This window comes from Gallinula chloropus (genome assembly GCF_964237585.1).
Source record: "Gallinula chloropus genome assembly, chromosome: 1".
NCBI classification, from domain to species: Eukaryota; Metazoa; Chordata; class Aves; order Gruiformes; family Rallidae; genus Gallinula; species Gallinula chloropus.
The window spans coordinates 132,788,561-132,809,585 of NC_140085.1; the positions used below are offsets into that span (position 1 = coordinate 132,788,561).

The window sequence follows — 21,025 nt, forward strand, 5'->3', positions numbered from 1 at the left end:
CAACATCAGTTTTCACTCCAGGTAGGAGCAGATGTGCCCTCAGATGGGCCAGCAGCAGAGCACAGCTCAGGCACTACGACTGCTCTAAACATCTGCTGTGGCTTGCCGTCATCCTCCAAGGAGAAGCCAGCAGAGGGGGGTGACAAGCATGTGCAGCAGAAGGAGCTCAGAGGAATTGACATGCAGTGCAGTCCTGAGCTCAGCAGTGGGGCTGAGTCAGCATGCTTCCTATTCACCCTTTGCCCATTCCTGAACTTTATCCTGTCCCTTCTCTGGCCCTGAACATATTTTTCCTACCTTCTCCTGCCCATCTGCCCTACATCTCTCCCAGAGACACCTACGTGACCCAGAGCCAGCCTCTTTCCCTTGCACCCTAGTCTGTCCTCATACCCTTTCCTTTCCATCCCTTTCCTGATTCACAGTCCCTGCCAAAATCCCACTGCCACCTCTCTACAGGGTAGTAAACCTTAAGGCTAGTCCACCCTTAGACACCTAGTCCCAAAACAGCACCATTAGTGGAGAGCAAGGTTCATTAATACAAAAATCAGTAAAAAAAATAAAAATCAATACGAATGAAATATTTGTAAACAGATTATTCTCAAGAAGATCTCCAGTCTCACTCTTTTTCTTACAGGTTTTGAATTCTGGTGCTCAGGCCACTTCTCTGATAATCTCACAGTGCTACAAAAATGCTTTGACATACTACACAGGCTGTGAATTGTCTGCAACACAAAACTAAAGAACTGCTAGTATTAAACCCGCAGGGAATTGGGTTTACACATTCCATAATCCAAGATTTTTGTATACATTTAAGGGAATATCTAAATTTAACTGGGATTTGACGTATTACCTAATCTGCAGCAACCATTAAACTGTATTCTAACCCACTTCTCTACAAGCTGAAATCGTGCCATAGCCTGATGCATTGCGACTCACCCAAAACTTCCCTTGATCTCAGCAACAGCTGACACCAGAAGAGGACATTGTTGTCTGACAACAAGGGGAATGTAATTTTCATTAATTATTCTGCAGGCGAGGTGGTTTGTGAGTGGGCTACAGATCAACAGCCTACTCACACATTTGTAACGAGAAGTAACTAGGGTTAGTCTTAAGTACAGAGTTGGACATTTAAATAGTCCTGGAAATGAGGCTACAAGCCCCTTCCATCTCTGAAAAGAGCATTATCATCTCCTTCTAAGCACAAATAGCAACAAACGCCTCACTATGAGTGGGCATGGTATCAAAAATAACATTTTGTTTCTATTCTTATCCCTTCGTTTTTTCAAGCTACACCCATCTGCAGCTCAGCTGTTGGGACCAGAGAGTTCACAGTCTAGGATTTTACGCTGCAAATACCAGAACACAAGTAGTACAAGCATGGTCACTGCTTACACTGATTGGCTATGTGCCATTTGTATGAAAAGCCATATACCTGTGCAAAGCCCACAGCGTTGGGTTTAGTGAGACAAGTGGGATTTATTTTTTCCATTATTGTTGCTTCTAAAGATGCTGTCATAACTTGCAACATTTCTGGCATTTTTCTTAAAGATCCAAGCTGACAATAAAGGTAAAAATCATTTCAGTGTTTTGTTGTGGGGTTTTTTAAAGATTAAATTCCTGATCCTTATAGCTGCTGAAATAACATTAAAGTATTACCTAAGCACAAGCAGTCAAAGTTCCCCATTAAACTGGCAGGGGAGATGGAGTTGCACAGCAACCACGACAGCATCGCATGACACGGGAGCAAATGCCATTCAGGCTAGTGGCACTGAAACAGGGAGGAGAATCTAAAATCTCCTCATACTCCTCCCAGCCTCCGCTCTTGGATGATCTTTGCCTGAAAGAGGGGCGCAGACACTGTTCATATATCAGAAAAACAACAACAACAACAAAAGAGAATTCCCAGTGACATTCATCTTTGAGAGGGCTTTTCATTTTGTAGTCCATCTCATTATTTTTTCAGGGACCTGACTCATCATTTTGAATGTCAATTCTGGTCATTTTCACAGTCTACAGGCTTTGTCCTGTTAAACGGAACAGTCAAACTGTCTGCTTTTCCCCTTATTTTTGAGGAGTCCTGGAATTCCTCTCTAATATTTGTCATGTTCTGCAGCTTCATTTCTGTCAGACAGGAAGGATCTGAAGTCAAGCTTGGAGGAGACACGGAGCCTTCTCTGCTACGGCAAAACGCGAGGTGTAGGCTGGAGTTTCACGCGCTGCTGTTTACGAGCGTGTTCTCGCTCCCCCCAGTGCTTTGCTTTGCTTCATGTACTGCTTAACAACACGGGAGCTGGCACGGAGCGGGGTGGTGGATTTCTCATTACGGGCATCCCACTTCTCATTGTAATGCAATCATTGTCTGTAGACACACAATGCCAGCACATGAGCTGCCAGCAAATGATTTTCCAATTATTGCTCAAGCAAATCTATGAAATTAAATTCAAGTATGATTTCATGTAACTGATTCTGTAACCACCTGTTTCATTTCCATGAAGAGCAGTATTTCATCTCTCCTTTCTCCTCTGTCATTTTCTATCTTAATTTTCCTACAGTCTATGTTCAGTACGGTGTTGCTTTCCTCCTGGCATGATGACATCTCAGTTCTAAGCCATATATTGCAGTGCAGTTGGCAAAAGACCTTCATCCCTGGGCCCATGTTCCAGGAAAACATGTATTTTTGTTCCATTTAGAAAGGACTCCCATATCTACATCATTTTGTGCCCAACCCTTAGCTGCTCCAGTGCAAAGTTCAATGGATAAATAGAGTGATTGGTCACTAGCAGTCAAGTGCTGTCACCTGTAAGAAGAGCAGGTACACAGGCATGTGTCTTGGCTATGCAACTATCCCACTGGCATAAAAGTAACCACCTGTTCATGTTTTTTGATCCTGTCATCCAAGAATGACTTTATGTGTATGAATTGGTCTCCAACAGCATTTCCAACTTCTTTATTTAGAAAGTTTTCCTTTTTATTTGAGGCATGGGAATATATGGCTATAGAAGTGACGACTTGGGCCATCAAATCTGGTCATCTGCTACCACACATCATCAAACCATTTCACCCCTTTCAAAAAAGATCAAGGTTCATTTAATGACATCTAGCTCCACTTCCCCCCCGCCCTCCCCCCAATTTCTGTTGGAATATTGTTCTAGAAATTTAATACTGGAAACTTCGCAATTTCCACTTTAAGCTTACTTATGGCCAGTTCAGAAACATTTATTCTCCTGGCAGCATTGTCCTTCAGTCTAAGTAGCTCTTCTCTTGTGTTTGTATTTACCTCACCTCCTGTGCTCTTGTGTGCCAGCTGGAGATGTGCACAGCATTAAGAGGAAGAAGTGAGGCAGTACATATTCAGGTATAATGACCGTATCCCTACTTTGCTTTAAACACCTTATGAAGTAAAAAAGCAACTAATTTTGTTTCATTAAAATGTAAATTATTCTTTCCTTAAGCAGGATGTTCAATAGGGTTTTGACAATAGCTGTGCTAGTTGCATAACAAAGTACCCTCATTTGGCTTTATTATTTATTTAGTAGCTTTTATTATTTGTGATGCAAAACAAGTACTCTACATACAATAGAAAAATAAGAGTATTGGAAACCCAGGGATAGATCCCTGATCTGGATTTGTAGTTTGGGAGGTAACGAGAAATATGAGAGTGGGTATTTGGGGGGGAGGAGGGTGTGTCACAATTAAGAGAGTGTTAGGAAATCATCCCAAAGAATGAGAAGAGTCTCAGGCCATTTAATTAAAAGAAAAAGGATGGGTGAAAAGTGGGACCCAAGGACATCGGGTTCAGCCATAATGCAAACAGCTTCCTTTCCACAAAAGTCTAGAAGTTTTTAGCCTCTGAGACCATTGTTATTATTGTAATCATGCCTATGGGGAGATGAATTTGTCAGATTTGCTGGATTCACATAGGATGCAGCCACAGTTTTGTAAGGCAGCATGTCTCAGTGACATTGTGAAGTTTGATAAAGTCTCATGATTCAAGCACTGTTTATATAACGTCTATAAGTCTTCTGACTATAATATTTAATAGCTGTCAAACCCAGAGCTTTTTTAGATGTGTGCTGTATGTCAGTTAGCATTTCTGCACTGATTATTCTTCATTGGTTTGGGGGTTCTTTTTTAATATGGAGAAGTTGCTTAAATGTATATGAAGAAGTTTTATACTTTTGGAAAGTCAGGGCAGTAACCATGGGACAGCGTGCAACTTTGTTAACAGGAGAACTAAATAAATTTCTATGAAAAATTTCCTGTGCTGATTATGATTAACATCCAAAGGAAAATCCCCACCTTGTCAATATTGGTATTATTCTGGTAGGAACTGAGATAATAAATATGATTATGTGAGGTCGGAGAGAGGGTTTCCTACATAGTAAACAGACATGTCAATCATACTAACAGTCCCTCAGCTCCCCCCCTCTCCTAATCTGTCACATGGAAAGACAATGCTGCTAGTAAAGTCCAAATCCTCTTAAATCCCAACATTAGATTGTAAAATAAAATTGAAATCATCAAATTAAAGCTCAGGATGCACACGGAGCTGTAGAATACATTTCCTACCACTCTGTTAGGATAGACTGTGTCATGCTATGATTGATCTACTTGCAACGATGTCATCAGGTGTAAAAGGAGCTTTGTTATCATGTAGCCAATAAGGTCCATCTCTCAAAATTGTTTTAGATAACCCACACCTGACTTTACTGTAACATGGAAACATATTCTGTGGTAGCCACAGTAAAGATCTAACATCTGAAGGATAGTAGACTCTTCTTCGTTATGCACAGTCCCAGAGGGCCTACCAGTGTTACCTATGTATTTCTTTCATCTGCTTTCAATTTTCTTCCCATCAAGCAAAGAATGCAGGTGCAGAGGACCCTAATAAAGTTTCACTCTGAAAAGCTGAATTCTAAAAGTGCTATAGATTATTTCTGATAATTTCTGTAAGAAACATGGTAATTGTAACTCGTAACATTAATCCAAAACAGTGTCTAGAGCAGTGGGGGTGCAGGGGGAGAGTCAACTCAGTGCTCTGTCACTTAGCACTATGACCACGCTAGGAAGAGTTGGTTCTGGAAGCTCCTGAGTTGTGGAACTGGCACAGGAGATTGCATTGCAAATAAAGGTGCTGTTTTCACAGATACTTTGCTTTGGCTGCATAAGCAGGTGAGAGCTTCTCAACGTGCCAGCTCATCCTGTCAGCTACTTATTGCTGAATGGAGGGGCTAGTAATCATCCCCAGAACAGCTGCACAAAGACAGCGCAATCCAATAGCTTGAATTTCCCCCTTTTCATGGTGCTCTAACAGGGCAGTACTGCTCTCCAGCAAACACTCTGCCCTGGTCTGTAATCACATTTATCAATTAAATCTAGGTCAAGAGTTGAAACCATGAAAAACTAATTTTCTATATAATTGTGACATTTCTTGTATCGCAAAGACAAACAAATACAGAAAAACAAGCATTTTGAAAGACTTCAGGAAATTCTTCCAAGGTACCTTGTGCAGAAGTAACAAAAATGTGGGGAGAAGTGTAGTTTGTGAATTTGTGCAAATCTCCGCCCTAGAATTCCACATGTCTCTCTTGCCAAATTATACAATGCCTTTGCATATATTAAAAATGTTAAGTAATCTGTTTTGTAAAAATTTCTGGCTAAATGTACCGTCACTATGTTGCTATGACAGGAGAGCTTTAGGCTGGATAATAGGAAAAGGTTCTTTACTGAGAGGGTGGTCAGGCACTGGAACAGGTTCCCCAGGGAAGTGGTCACAGCACTGGGGTTGACTGAGTTCAAGAAGCGTCTGGACGATGCACTCAGTCCCATGCTCTGACTTGTCTGGCCTTGTGTGGAGCCAGGAGTTGGACTCGATGATCCTTATGGGTCCCTTCCAACTCAGGATATCCTGTGATTCTATGTTTCTATACATTACAGAGCACACCTTATCAGGTGATTGGGAGTGTTTTCTAGAGCAGCAGGTAAAAAAAAGAAGTTGCAGCCTCTTTACCTTCCTGACCAATATATTCTGGCTTCAATGCCATGGATCAATATTACAATTGAGTAATATCACCTCCTGTACCAAGCCCATATAGCTGAGATGCACTGAAAATATTAAAAGGAGAGGGAGGCAATTAATGCAGTGAAAACCCAAACCTTAAATAAAACTATTTCACTTTCTATCAGTTTGCTAAAATAAGCTTTTTGGCAGATGTTAATATTCTGAGCTGGCTGGCAGCCTGAAATTCTTTGTGGGAATCAGGTAGCACAAACATGTGGCTCAGGGAGAATGTGAAGCCCCTGTGAGGTTGTTTAACATTTTCCTGATGTCCTAGGTGTCCACAGTGGGCTGTAGAAGATACAATCCTTGCCCCCAGAACATAAAATCAGCACAGCAGTTTATGCAACGCAAAATCCAGGTGTCTTACAGAATGTGGCCACCAGGAACAGGATTCTTGGTATCAACACTCAGCATTGTCACTCTTTCCAAGTGCACAGCCACCTAAAAAATTCAATCCGTGCAGAGACCGTTCAAGGGTTGGGAGCAGATGAGTCACAGGCATCTGGGGTGTGACAGTACGTGGGATTCTGATTTTAATTCTTATTGTTTTTTTCCGAACACAAAATATACACAATTTAAGCTAATTTTATTGAACGCTGCTATAACAACCCCCTCTTGTTGACTGTTCTCTGTAGACGGCTTTAAAATAAAACTTATAGCTTTATTTAACTGTTGTGCAGCTCAAAGAGTGCAACTGAGACTGATCTTGACTACAGAGTATTTGTTTGCCGAATATAACTTTGTTCTAGCTGCTGACTTCTCAGAATGCACGTACATCTAAGAGCTGTTGTTACATCTCTAGTGGCATATATTTATCATAGAATCATGGACTGATCTGGGTTAGAAGTGACCCCCAAGCCCATCAAATTCCAACTCCCCTGCCATGGGCAGGGACATCCTCCATTAGACCAGGTTGCCTAAAGCCCCATCCAACCTGGCCTTAATATTTGCAGTATTGAGTAGTGCTGGGTTTCCTCCACAAGCTTCTAGTTCTCTCTGCAGTACCCAAAGCTTTAGACCAATTTTCCAGATATAAATCCTCAGGCTGCAGATAGCATACTTAGCACGCTATCTGAGATCAAAACAAATACCAAGGTAGTCACGTAAGCATGCAACAAATATCTAAAAATAGGTTAGTACTCCTAAACTTACATGATTCATAGGTGGGTATATTAGGCATCAACAAATCTGCCTTTATTTTCTGTAAGAACTCCCAGAGAATTAAATATAGATCTGGGAGTCTGAAAGCGTGAACATTGCAACTTATTATTATAAGGTAAACTATGATGGAAATCTCTGCCTGCTATAACCAGCAAACAGAGGATGGCATATCATATCCCTCGCTGAGGGAATGATGAAGAGCCTTATGTTTACAACAGGCTGAGATAATTCCCGGAGCCAAACACTGTAGTGGAGGTAACACACTGGCCAGACCCTCGCTGACACTTCCATGACTTGCCTGAGCACTCATATCCTACACAGAGCATCTTGTGTTAGTGAAATATGGACCACGAGATCTAGCTTCAGGTGATTTTCCAAATTATTTTCAGAAAGGGCAGGACTGGCCTCAGAGAGCAATTAACAACATAAGCAAGTTGTGCCTCCTGCACAGCATATTACTGTATTTTCAGTGCAATATGCAGGGAAGAGGAATACCGCTGTCATAACGTGTGCACACACCTTGCTTCTCACCCATTAATTACCAGGAGCAGTTTCTAAACTCATTTTATGCAGAGAGCGGTTTACATTGATCTGAGATTGACTTGACCTTGATTTTATGAAATTTGGAAATCTGACAAAACAGCCCACACCACTAGGTCTCAGGCGTGTTTGTGAAGTGCTTTAAACATTTACAGCACATTAAATGCTAAATATCTGATGCCAGGCAAAGTGCAGTCGGTGCAGTAGTGAAAACGACAGCAGTAAAACAATCCCCCTGTACCAAAACCAATCACTCAAATATTCTTGTTTGTTTCCGCATAGCAAAACTAAAAGCAACTGGCAACACACGAATGCATCTAGTCTGGTATCTAGAGAATAAAGACAAGTTTTCCTAATTACTTCTGACTCCAACTTGCTGTACTCCAGAAAGTTTCCTTCACTATAAAGTACTAAACAATTACATGCCATGATAGAGGCACTGGGTAAGCCCCTATTGCTGCTGTGCAACACAGATGTGAATCGGTGAGTTTTGTTTAGTCCTCCACTGGAAGACTGCTTACCCTGCTTCAGATTCCTTTGCATATGGGTGTGGGAATTTTACAAATGTGATGTGACAGCTCAAAATATTACTTTCCCTGCATGGACAAATGTCAAGGAAATTATCTATCTGAATTCAGAACAGCACACAACTGCACTGTTGCCTCCAATAAGATGGTGTCTGATGTCATTCAAACAAACTGATGCATTCATTTCTTTCCCGGGGTGAAACAAGAAATATTTGTAAGTGACAGCATATTTATCACTCTGCTAGAGCTAGCTTCATCCTTGCATCCTATTATTTCTCTCAAACTGTTCAGGTACGCCAATTTGAAACCCTGCTCAATAAACATTTACTTTCCACCCTGCTTAATCCATCCAAATATTGCTGGGGTCTTATCAAGGAATTTCCACAAGAATTAAATGGAAGAAGTGCCAAATTATTGTTTATTTATTTAGCATCCTAAAGAACACAACTGTCCTGAACCTCAATCAATAATAATTCCTTCATGAAAATACAGGTCACAAACAGAATGTCCAGACAGAAATGACTGCCTTCTAAACTGATCTGTTTCACAGATGAGTAAATTCACTAAACAACCTGCTAAACAAATACTAGCGAGTTTACTTTCCATAACACAAGAAAGGCAGGGGCTGAGAAGCATTCCCAGGAGCAAATAAAACACAGTAATTACTTCTTTTTAAACAATTTTAAGAGCAATAATACAGTGTTTTGCATCTTTGGCTACCTATATTAGACAATTAACGGTGCACAGTAAGCTGAATGTCAAATGAGTACTGCAGACTGTTTGCTGCTGTTTATGCCTGTGCGATACAGTTCTGATTCTCTGCATATGTCCCACTTCATGAGCTTGTATCAAATCATGTTTTGTCAGTGTTTATTCATTCAGCCTAAATCCAGTCACGACACACACATCAATGCACTTAGCATTAAAAAATGCTTTCTGTAATTCCAGTTATTTTTGAATGTGAACAGATACATCCAATTACCCAGTGACTTGCATGTCAAGTTTAGTGCATTTCAGTCATAGGTTTACCTAAAGTGTTGAGCAGCCATTTAAAATGCTATTCCCCTTTACTTTTCAATTGCAGCCCAGATATTACTGAGGAGTTGATTTCCTCTCTTTGTAAGAGGAGTGACTTGAGCTAATGCTAATGGGAATTATTGAGGTGTACATTAAAGTTTTAGACAGCCTCAAGTTTCCAACAAGACTAAGAAGTACTGCTGTGCCACTTTCAGACTGTTTTGTGAAAAGTAAAAGCTTAGCAAAGGAACATAGGTAAATTTCCCTTCTGCCCTGCTACGATTAAGTCTCATTTCAGTTGTACCCATGGGACAAGAGGAAATTAAATATGTACATTATGTTCTGTAAGCCTAGTTACATCCAGAAAAACAGGGAGTGAGGGGAAAGAAGGGGATGAAGAGAGAAAAAAATAAAATGGTTTACCTGATGCTGTATAGCACTTTTCCAGTTTTAGAAATCCTCAGCAATTTGTTGTCTGTTGTGACATCATGGAAATTTGCTCCCTTCTCATTGGCAAAGAATAAATCTGGCTTCCAAATAGAGTCCAACATAGAGGGATCCAAATCCAGGGAATCATCAGGATATTCACTGTAAGCCAGGCGTGAGTCGTTCCACTGCTGTCTCAAAAAAATGTTCACTCTGTAGTCCTACAGAAATGCCATGTAAAAAGGTTACTAAGCTACTTACCAGAACTGGAAGACCACTTTAGCTTTCTTTATGCTTTTAGTCTTGCTACAGTACCAGTGTTATAGCAAACATTTATGTTATCTTTCAAATGTAAGAGTTGCCATTAGAAAATATAGCTGTCTGTATGCTGCATCGAACCAAAAAAGCACAAGTGGTACATTTTCCAAATCAAAATTACTTCATGATGAAAAAAAATATCAACTGCAACCTCCAATATTAATTATAACCCTCTTTCAAGTGCTGTGGATTAGCTCAGAGGTACCTAGAAAGCCAAAATCATTGCAGCTAGATACATAAAACTTCAACAAAGATTCCATAAAACTACTAATTTAAATAAATTGCTTCCAATATTTAAATCAATTATTTCTAATGTACTCCTGAATAGTTGCTAATTCCTGTGAAGCCAGATTTGTATAGAAGAAATTAAATCAGCACTTCTTATTTACTGTTTGTATCCTTTTTCTATCTACCGTATGCTTTTCTCTGTATGTTCCTTCATTCACTCCTCCCTCTCTGCATCCCATTAAAATTGTTCTAATTGCATTCTTCTGCTCAGTGGTCTGCTAGTCACAACTGGGAAAGGCAGCAATTACTTAGAGGTTCATTTAGAACCAACATTAACGCTGTGTCAAGAACTGGCTATTAAAGGGGAGTGTGGAAAGAGCTTTTAGGGTCTAAACTCTCTGGAGGGAATGGAAAGATGCTAATGCTTATTCTCCTTATCCTGAATTTCCAAAGTCAGCAAACAAGAGCTTCATCTCCCCCAGATTTCCCTGCTATTATAGCATATTTACTTGAAATTGCTACCTTTAACTTGCTTGTGGACATTTTTAGAAATATATCTACTCTTCTTCTAAAATTTAATAATATTTATATAAATTACATTATTTGAAGGAATATATTATCAAATAATTCTGCCAACTGTAAAACCCCCTCACATTTAGGATCTGCTTTATGGTAGCACTGTGCTTTTGACTTGGAAAATGTATGAGGTGGCCCAGGTTTACATAGGCCACTAAACCTCATAGTCTAAAGAACTTGTCATCCTTAAAAGGCAAATAAATACTCTCACTCTAATTAGAGCTGCGAAGAGCAGCTTGCCTAATACACACACTCTGCGAGTGAGCCCCTCCAAGCTCCAGCACTTCCCACCCTTCATTCAGTAAGTCGGTGACGAGGTATGCTGCTGCCTCGGAAGGATATCCAAAACATCCAAACTGATGAAGTTTTTTAATCCAATGAGATGATGCTTTACAATCTCATTAGGAATATGATTTTTCTTGTTTTATTTGTCATTTTCATGTTGGCGTTGGGTAGATGTGAGTCAAAACAGGAATGCCTATTAATCAGAGCAAGACAGACCTGAGAGAGCTCTGAAGAATAGCACATTTATTAAAGATACTTAGAAAAGCCTATCTCTGATTTTCAGAAGCTACTGTACTTTCTATGATGGTGTTATTTCATACAGGTAAAGATCAAATAGCTACTTGCAGTTCTGAGCTTATAAAACATCATCACGTCTGGTGAGGATACACTAACCCTAAATGTAGTTCCTCTTGTTTCTTGGTCTTAGAAACTGAGAGTGTCTTACAAGTTTATGTGGGACAGTTTAATTCACAAACCCAGGAAAGCAATTCATGTTCATTCTACAGAAACGAAGGCAGAAGCCTATAGAATAAAATTGCAACAACCAGTTGTGCAACTGCCTTTAATTTTTGTTTGAAATGAGATACGTAAAGAAGTCTATGGAAAGCAGATGCATTTTTCCCTCTGTGACACAGAAATCATAAATATGTCAAATAGGTAAATTGTTTAGAAATATCTAATAATAAATGTGCTTTCATGAACTTCAGTAGTCAGTGATTTAAATAAAAAAAACAGTCTGAAAAATCCTTATTCATGGAAAAGCTTGCATACAATGATATATATTATACCAAAAGCATAAACAATGCCAATAGTATTACACTATCTTTTTCAATATGTACCGTCATAAATATACCAGAGCCATCACACTGATACATTTAGAAATGCTTTCTCTCTACAAGCTTTCCTGTTAGAAACAAACCAGCACTGAAACCTTTGTTTATGTCTCACAGGATTTGCATATAAATATATATGTATAGAAATTTTAATAAGAAATATAAATGGAAATATAGCATCAACATCACAAAAGAATCATTGCTTTTTTTTTTTCCTCCTGTGCTTGCAGTATAAGCAGTTGAGAGGGATGCTTGTTTACAAAGTCAGACCAAATCATGTGCAGAATTTTGAATTTATTTTTCCTGTGCTAACACTGTAACTATCCTCTGAAGAAAAATTCTCCTGAGAACTGTATCACAACATGGAGCTCAATCAGACTACAGTGTGTATTTTGCAAGCTCCTGAGGGTAGAAGTGGGTGGACTGTAGTAATGCACTCCTACACAACCACGAGTACACCTGCTCCACAAATTCTTTCTGACAGCACCACTGCTCTGAACGAGGATTGTAGACCTGAAGATTCAATCTCAGTTGCAACACTGATGCCAGCGATAGCTCAAGGCAACTCAGATAAACAGTTTTCCTCTGTAACTGTAAGATCGGAGTAATACTAACATACTAAAGGAATATTCATCTGATTAGTTTTAGTAGATTCATCTGGGGATTTAGGGTCTCAATCCACAGATACACTTAGTTCGTGTTACAGAAATCTAGACAGAAATGGTCTTTCAACAAATCCTCGGTCACCAGATTCACTGCCCAGAGCTTCAGCAAACCTCTAAATCCTTTGGTCTCAGACACTGCAGTGGCATTGCCCCGCTCCCTCTTCAGGGCAACTTTCTGTCTCTGAACTGACCCTCATCTTAGACCTTAACCCTCCTCACATCTTCCCCTCCTACAGCATCGATCACTTGGGCTTTGAGTCAAGTGTACAAGGGGAACAGCAGACTTAGCTGGCCTTCTATGCATAGGAAGGGCTTGCCAAAGGCATTACTCTTTAAATCCTAAATAAGAAAGTTTAATGAAAATTAGTGGTTTGATGACCTTTTTCAAGGCCACGTGACAGAAAAGCACTTAGTTGCCTATGTACTTAAGCATGCAAGGTGTCCCCAGGGGCTTCAGTGTACATCTCTTATGCAATTAAAACTGCACATGTGAATTAATCAGGACCTAACAAGTTGATTTGTCATTAAGTTTTTTTCTAGTGGGAAGATAATATCGTACAGCCAGTTGCAGCCAAGCTTGATTGTTCCTAAAATTTTTAAAGGAATGGCAATTTTTTTCTGCTAATGTAAGTACTCAAAACACAACTGGGGTTTGTTGCATTCACCCCAAAAGAGAACCTGCTGCATAGTGTCATTCATTGATTATTGGGAATGACAAAGATAACGTCCTCACAGTTAGTCATTTCTGTAATTAACAATTAGCTGGTCAATGTGCAAACTGCTCTTAGCTTCTCCTACAGCTGATAGCTAAAAAATCCTGGTCATTAGCAACACTGAACATCTGAATTCTTTGGGACTCTGCCCAGCCTGATGTAGATTACTCATCTGTGACACTCAACCGCAGTCATGCTGTACAGTGATTTTTCTGCTGAATACTGCATGTGTGAATGCTTCCAAAAATAGATACAGAGCTTACTGGCATAACTGCGTTATTCAGTGAATTTACTCAGGAATGTATGATTCTCTTTCTCTGTAAATTAGGGATTAAATTAAAGACAAGTGAATCAATGATTAAAATTTGCAACAATTCTGTCTTGACTCTGGCTGGTTTTTTACTGGTTTTATTTTGGTATAACATATATCATTCTAATATGTCAGAAAAACATTTCATCTGGAGGAGAAAAAAAAATATAGTACTGTCCCACATATGCATTCTAATACAGAAAGACTAATACATATGCATTTTGTTTCCCTAGATCTCATGAAGACTCTATGGACTTCACTTCTGTAGAGAGAGCCATCACAAAATCCTGTTTTATTTCTGAATGAAAGATTTTACTTCTTAGAAGAATATACTGGTCACAAGAGTTGTGCTGGCCTTTCAACTGGGATCAACTTCATCCTGGTGTCTGCCCTAGTCCAAACACAGAAGCTACCCCTGTTGATCTTATTGAGAACCCGGTTTACTCAGTTTAGTAGGTCTGTAACTGTAATCACGTTTGCCGTGCTTATTTCTCCTACTGAAAGCTTCTCTAAATAAGTTTTCATGTCCCAAGTTTCCAATGAGCTGCTATAGATCATCCACACTATATTCCAATAACGTCCCCTCAGTACATATATATGGTTTCACTAAGCATTCCTGTGCCCGGGACAGGGATGTCTCTGGGACAGGAATGTCTCTATTGAATTTACATCCAGGGGTTTAAATGAATCTTTTAGTTTTATGTCAAAACCATCAAGAGTATTTTATAGGGAAAAATGAATCATAGCAGTCAAACAAAACTCATTATTTATCATGAGGGATGCCAACATTTTTTCCATGATTGCATCTATTTCAGAAAGACAAAGTAGATGGAAGAGTAATTGATGTCTGCCTCTCAGAGCAGTTTTAATCCATCCTAAAAGTTGTCACACTAGTCATTAAAGAAGCAATAACATTAAGAAAATCAATATCAAACCATTGAACAGCATCTAAGAGAAATCTTTCCATACTTTTGGCACGTATTATGAAAAAAGCAAAACAAGAAAGCCAATAGTCTTTGTTCTCATCTACTTGAATGTTTGGCTGTTTTCAGCAGAATGTGTTAATGAACATTGGAAAGGTGCACATTAACATATTTGATAGAAGGTAAAATGCAATGAGGGGATTTAATCAAAGCAATGAAGGAGTCTAATTAATGCAATCAGCATTAGGTCGTGCAAATATTTTCATTGAATGCCATCTTGTAAAGCCAGTGACGTGAAGGGGTTTTGCTACTTAATGCTATGCTGATGTCTCTACATGCTAGGATCAACAGACACAGCTGGGTAAAAAAAGCTAACAGTCCTGGATATCTTTTAAACACAGGAAAAGGCATATCCTTTAAACATAGGAAAACAAATTAATTTAAAAAAAACAAAACAAAACATTAAAAAACCCTGAAAATTAAGTCTGTTGATAATTATGTTACATAAAGCTATGTTTTTCCCTTCATTTTTAACTTGATTTTAGTTTTCTTGTAAGGTGTATTTAAATTATTACGGATACATACTCTAAAGCATTAACATCTGTTTATTTCATAAGTCTGTATGTTATAGCTTGTATTTATAGAACAGTCTTTCCCACAACATTTGATAAAGAAACCTGTCCTAGCAATAACTGCCTTTTATCTCTAGAAAACATTAAACACAAGGCTAGATTTTTAATAAAAATATTTAGGAGCAGAAAACTGGTGTCCCTACATTCCTCAGGGGCACCACTTTCTAAAATGCTGGCATGAGTTTCAATTCAATTTAAATGCAGTATTTGAATTTTAAATAAAATAATTCAGTTGGGTGAAATACCTTCTCTCTCTTCATAATGCAAGGATTGCCGGGCATTATCTATCCCATTTTATTAAAAAATAGTTCTTTGGTATACCTTAAATCCTTTTGTGAGTAGCAAGTTCATTTTTAGTTACCAAGAACTCAGTCCTACAGGATCCTAAAAGGAGAGGCATCAAATAACCTCTGGCTTCAGCAGGTACAGAAACACCTGGATTCTGTCTAGGAGTCCCCAGAAAACAGAGTTGTGAAACTCCATTGCAGTTGTGTCAAAACTGTCCACAGTTATCCATAGTGTCCTGAGGCAGTCCAATTAGCTCTTGCAAAATTTCAGGGAAGGTAAGAACACACATTTTTAATTTACTTTGTGGCAGCAGTGGCTGGAAGAGTTCAAAGTCCAGATGCAATTAATCATGAGACTCTTTCTAGAATGTAAAACACTTCCTGTGTATGAGCAATTATAATTATTATAGGTTTATTGCAATATTATCCAAAAGCTATCAAAAATATCTCTCTGGACTAACCTCAGTAGTCAGATGTATGTATGCTTCAATAAATAGCCGATCTTATTCTGGTCCTTGTATGAGAAAGAAGATTTTAAAAAGCTTAGTGTCTTTTTAAATGGACTCAGAAAAAATATTTTCCATTTTTCTTAGCAAATCTTCAAAAAAAAAAAAAAAAAAACTAAAAAAGAAAAAAGTTGGACTAAAATTTTAATTTTCCTTTTTCTATTTTGATTTTGTTAGTGACAAATTTGGGGAATTTTTAAAAGAAAAATGTCATCTTTAAATGGAAAATTCATTTATTTTAGAAATATAAAAATTATATGCATTTTATAAATGTAGAAAATTAGAACTCTGACATTTCCATTTTGACCTCCTTATTTCAATCAGCTGGCATCCCAGCATTTCCTAGTACAGATTTAACCCTCAAAATACCTAAGCCTCTTCACAGCTAGATGTATTTTTGCCATTTGATTCCAGTTATGCATTCATTTCAGTTATAGATGTGGCTGTAATTCACAGAGATTTATCTAAGTTGAACGAGACTGTTCTGGTAGCTCTGTCAGCAAATTCTGCAGCAGCAGATAGTTCCGCATGGGGTGTAAGACCCCCACTCGAAATACAGAATACTTGGCAGGGAGCCCCACAGCTGAGCTCTAGCCATTCCTTTGCCTCTGTACTGCTGATGAAAGCTGAGCAAGCTGGTTTGCACACACCTGTATTTGCTGACATCACGGTCAGAGTGTGGCGCAGTCACTACGTGTTTAGACTGGTGGCTGGGTTTAACTATTTATATATGTCTTTACATATCTATTTTATATTTATTTTTTTTAATTTTATTTTAATTCAGGTAGGGTTTTAGTAGCTTAATAACTTGGTAAGTGTCCCCGCGTCCTGAGCATCCCTGTTCTACGTTACAACCCACTCCTTCACAAGATGGCTTCAATGACCAGTCCCACTCACCATTGTAGTTTCTGCTATTGAACCAAAGCTGTTGATAAATATGTTGCAGGTAACATTTACAGGAGGACCTGCAAGTTGAACAATAAATAGAAAAATTGACAGGTTGTGTTCATGACATATATTAAGTATTGTTGTTGGCTTGCCAAGGGCATCATAGCACTTACCATTGTGGTTTCTGTGACTGATCCAAAACTGTTGATAAAAATATTGCAAGTAACGTTTACTGGAGGACCTGTGGAATGCAATAAGAATGTTGCAATATACATTGAAACAGAATTACAGATCCCTCAGCCTCCGTACAATCTGGTACAGATGTGGCTGCAAACAAGCAGAAAGTGAGTTTTCCCAAGCAGATCATGTAAATATCGATCAAAAGAAAAACATTATCAACGGCAATTGAATGAAGCTACTTTCACTGGAAGTTGCTACTTAAATACAAAGAGCTACATCCTCCCCTTTAAGGATTTAGGAGGAGAGGTGAGTGAGGGCATGGGTGTATAACAGCCTCTTCTTTATCACTTTGGTCCACTCAAAATGGACTTAGACCAGCAGCTCTTCTGGCACCTGACCTGGAGGTGTCTGATGTGCCATTAACAAGTATTTTAGCAGTATCTGATACAGCTTTCATTGTAATCTCTCTCCTCCCACCTCCTTTCCTGCCATTCAGCAGTCACTGACATGTAGCAGGATGAATAGGGTCTCAATATTTAATTAGTTGTCTATTAACCTCCTCCGTTTTTTGGGTGTGATGAAATAAACAGGGGTTCTCAACTGAATCAAAAAGCATTGATGTGAAATGCCTGAATTTCGGTGACACAAGTGTTGAGTACCAAGCACTTTCTTCTCTCTTTTCTCATTATTATTTTTAATCAAATAATTTTTCGTATTAAAAAATATCAGTGTATAGAATAAAAATATCTACATTTGGTTTCATATTTAGAAATTGCTTTACAAAAATTTGAAGCTTGCATTTTTTTTTTAATGGAAAGATAAAATCATGTGCCCAGAGAAAGAAACCCAGTACACCATCAGCTTCCCAAGTTTTAGAACACCCACCTTCAAGAAAACAAGCATGTTGACTTTGGGAAGAAATCTATAATGGTAACATATTTTGAGGCTGTTAAATCCCAATTAAGTGTGTTGTTCAACTCAGGTTTTGTAACAGTTGTTCAAAAAAAAAAATCCAAACACTTCCTTTTAACATTGTAAATGTGTTTTCATTTTCAACACCAAGCTAACTCAAACCAAACATTCTGGTATTCTCCCTCCACGGTATCGTTTTTTTTTTCTTTTTTACTTGATGGTATTTCTACTATCTGGGAAGCTTGATCAACATATTTCTCTACATCTAAACAAATAGAATCACTCAGATGTGGAAGCTGGAAGGAACCTCTGGAGATCATAGAATCATAGAATTATAGAATTATAGAATTGTAGGGGTTGGAAGGGACCTCGAGAGATCATCGGGTCCAACCCCCCTGCCAAAGCAGCTCCCTAGGACATATCACTCAGATAGGCGTCCAGACGGGTCTTGAATATCTCCAGAGATGGAGACTCCACCACCCCCCTGGGCAGCCTGTGCCAGGGCTCTGTCACCCTCACTGTGAAAAAGTTCTTCCGCATGTTGGTGTGGAACTTCCTGTGCTCCAACTTGCAGCCATTGCCCCTTGTCCTGTCTCCACAGACCACTGAAAAGGGGCTGGCTGATTCCCCCTGATCACCCAGTCCCCCTAGTCCATTTAGTCCCAGAGCAGGGACTCCACAGTTTCCCTAGGCAACATGTGCCAGTGCTCTGTCATCTTCACAGTCAAGGGGTTTTTTTTTACCTGTAAGTAGAATGTACTGTGTTTCAGTTTCTGCCAACTGACTCTTGTCCTATAACTATGCACCACTGAGAAGAATCTGGTTCCATCTTCTTTACTTTCTACTCCCCCATCCCATCAGTTAGTTAGTTAGTTATAAGATCCCCTGAACATTTTTTTCTTAAGGCTGGGTGGCCTCAACAGTCTCAGCCCCTTCTTGTATGACAGATCCTTCAGTCCTTTAGTCACCTTTGTGACCCTGGCCATACCAGTAAGTCCATGTCTATCTTGAAATATGGAGCCCAAAGCTGGACCCAGCACTCTGGATGTGTCTCACCAGCACTGAGCAGACTGGAGAAATCCTCTCCCTCAATCTTCTGGCAATGTTCTGCCTAATGCAGTCTAGGAGGCTGTTGGCCTTCTTAGCTAAAAGGGCAGATTGGTGGTTCTTGTTTAATTTGGTGTCCACCAGGACCCTCATGGCCTTCTGCAAAGTTGTATTATTCTATCTGGCCATCTCCAAGGTGGTTCCTTCCCAGGTACAGGACTGCATTTCCCCTTGCTTCTGTTGGCCCCTTTCTGCAGCCTTTCTAGGTCCTTTATAAATCCATGCTGACAAATCCCAGGCATCCTCATGTTCTTCATATCTGGAAATGGTTTCAAGGATTTGAGGTAAGGCTGGCCAGCCTGTGGTTCTTGGATTCTTTTCCTTGTCCTTCTTGAAGATAGGAGTAGCAATTTTTTTTTTCCCAGGATGAGGAACCTCCTCCAGTCACCATGACCATTGTTCAAAGATAATTAAAAATGGCCTGACAATGCCATCACCCATTTCCCTCAGCATCTGTGGGTGCTTCCTGTGTGGTCCTATGGACTATTTTGTGTCCAGTTTGCCTAACTGCTCTGTAGCCTGGTTCTTCTTGACTTAATTTTATTTGATCTGGACTTTTTCACAGGAGTCAGGGATTCCTGAAGACCTGCCTTGCCAGCAAATGTTGAGGTGAAGGAGGCATTGAGTGCCTTGTGATTTTCACATGCTCTTTGTCCACTTTTCTTTAACCTCATGGTGTTGCAATGCAAAAACCACCATATGTGAGCACCACAGTATTCAACTCCTGAGTGCCAGCAGAACCTAGTAAACATGCTCTAGCAAATATGCTCTGACTTGGCTGGACCTGTGAGGAGCCAGGAGTTGGACTCGACGATCCTTATGGGTTCCTTCCAACTCAGGAGATGCTATTATTCTATGCTTAGCTGTGTTAGGAAATACACTACTGCACCACAGACTACAGCTCAGATGTACACTAAGTAGGTACATGCCAGAGCACTAGATCTTGCAACAAAGCAAATTATCTTCCTCCATTTCTCTCAGTTGTATAACATATTTCACTTGCCTTCTGCTGATAGATGTGGGATACTGTAAGATCTCCATAAACCTAAGTACTGCCAACAAAACTGGTCACTTCAGAGTTTTCTGGAAAGGGCTTTATTGGTGAGATATCACCACTTTTTTTTTTGTGATGATTTATATTTGTTTGTAAATATCAGAAGCATAATGCAAGATTTTTCACCAAATGAGACTTATCAGAGGATCTTAAAAACTAACATTTGATAATGTAGCTTACAAAGCTAAAAGACCAACTTGTTCCCAGTTAATCTGGTAGTGATGTGGTTTCTAAATGTGCACAGAAAACACAAGCCAAATAAAGTACATAAGAAAAAGACAACTACATAAGGATTGAAGTGTGCAGTGTTTTTGTTATTTTTTTAAATACTTATTTATCTTAATATATATATTTGTATTATTCCAGCACAGAGGGGGGTGTATGTGTGTTGTACATCTTAAGGAAAAAGAGCACTTTAAAAAGTGAATATCACTTTTTCCAATGAAACATTTGACCCACTCCACCCTGTAAGATTTTTCTAATCTAACAGTTCATTTAAATGAAAGCAGTAAACTCCTATGAAGTATAGCCAAGATCTGAGAATAAAATCTAAAACTCTTCAAAGGCAATGGAAACATTTAATTTGACTTTGCTGCCTCTAAAAAAATTAGGCAAAGTATACTTTATAATCAAATCCTTCCCTGTTTTGGTTTGGTTTTTTTTTTTGTTCCCCCAATGCAACAAGGTAACAGTGCAAGTGCCCTTCAGATGTATTCAAGGTGATGAAAGTGATTTTCAAGTCATAAGGAAAACGTCTGTTTCTTCAGGGGTAAAAAAGCAAACCAAACCAAAGAAAAACAAACCAATCTGAACCAAACAAAAAAACCCAGACCCAAACAAAAATCCACCCAAACCCAAAACAGGTAGCTAATGCTC

General features: G+C 39.1%; 1 protein-coding gene across 2 annotated transcripts in view; it reads right to left on the reverse strand.

Annotated features, from left to right (window-relative positions):
- The window catches only part of GLRA2 (glycine receptor alpha 2), a gene marked incomplete at both ends in the record, with an annotated part of 128,422 nt that overhangs the window by 88,957 nt on the left and 18,440 nt on the right, over positions 1-21,025 (reverse strand). Inside the window, 2 exons of one of the 2 annotated variants that reach the window (XM_084270246.1) lie at positions 9,730-9,953; positions 16,906-16,973. In XM_084270246.1, the coding sequence (XP_084126372.1) occupies positions 9,730-9,953; positions 16,906-16,973 (292 nt within the window). Of the gene's footprint in view, positions 1-9,729; positions 9,954-16,905; positions 16,974-17,069; positions 17,138-21,025 lie in introns of both variants that reach the window. The other variant, XM_084270247.1, reaches the window with a different exon arrangement.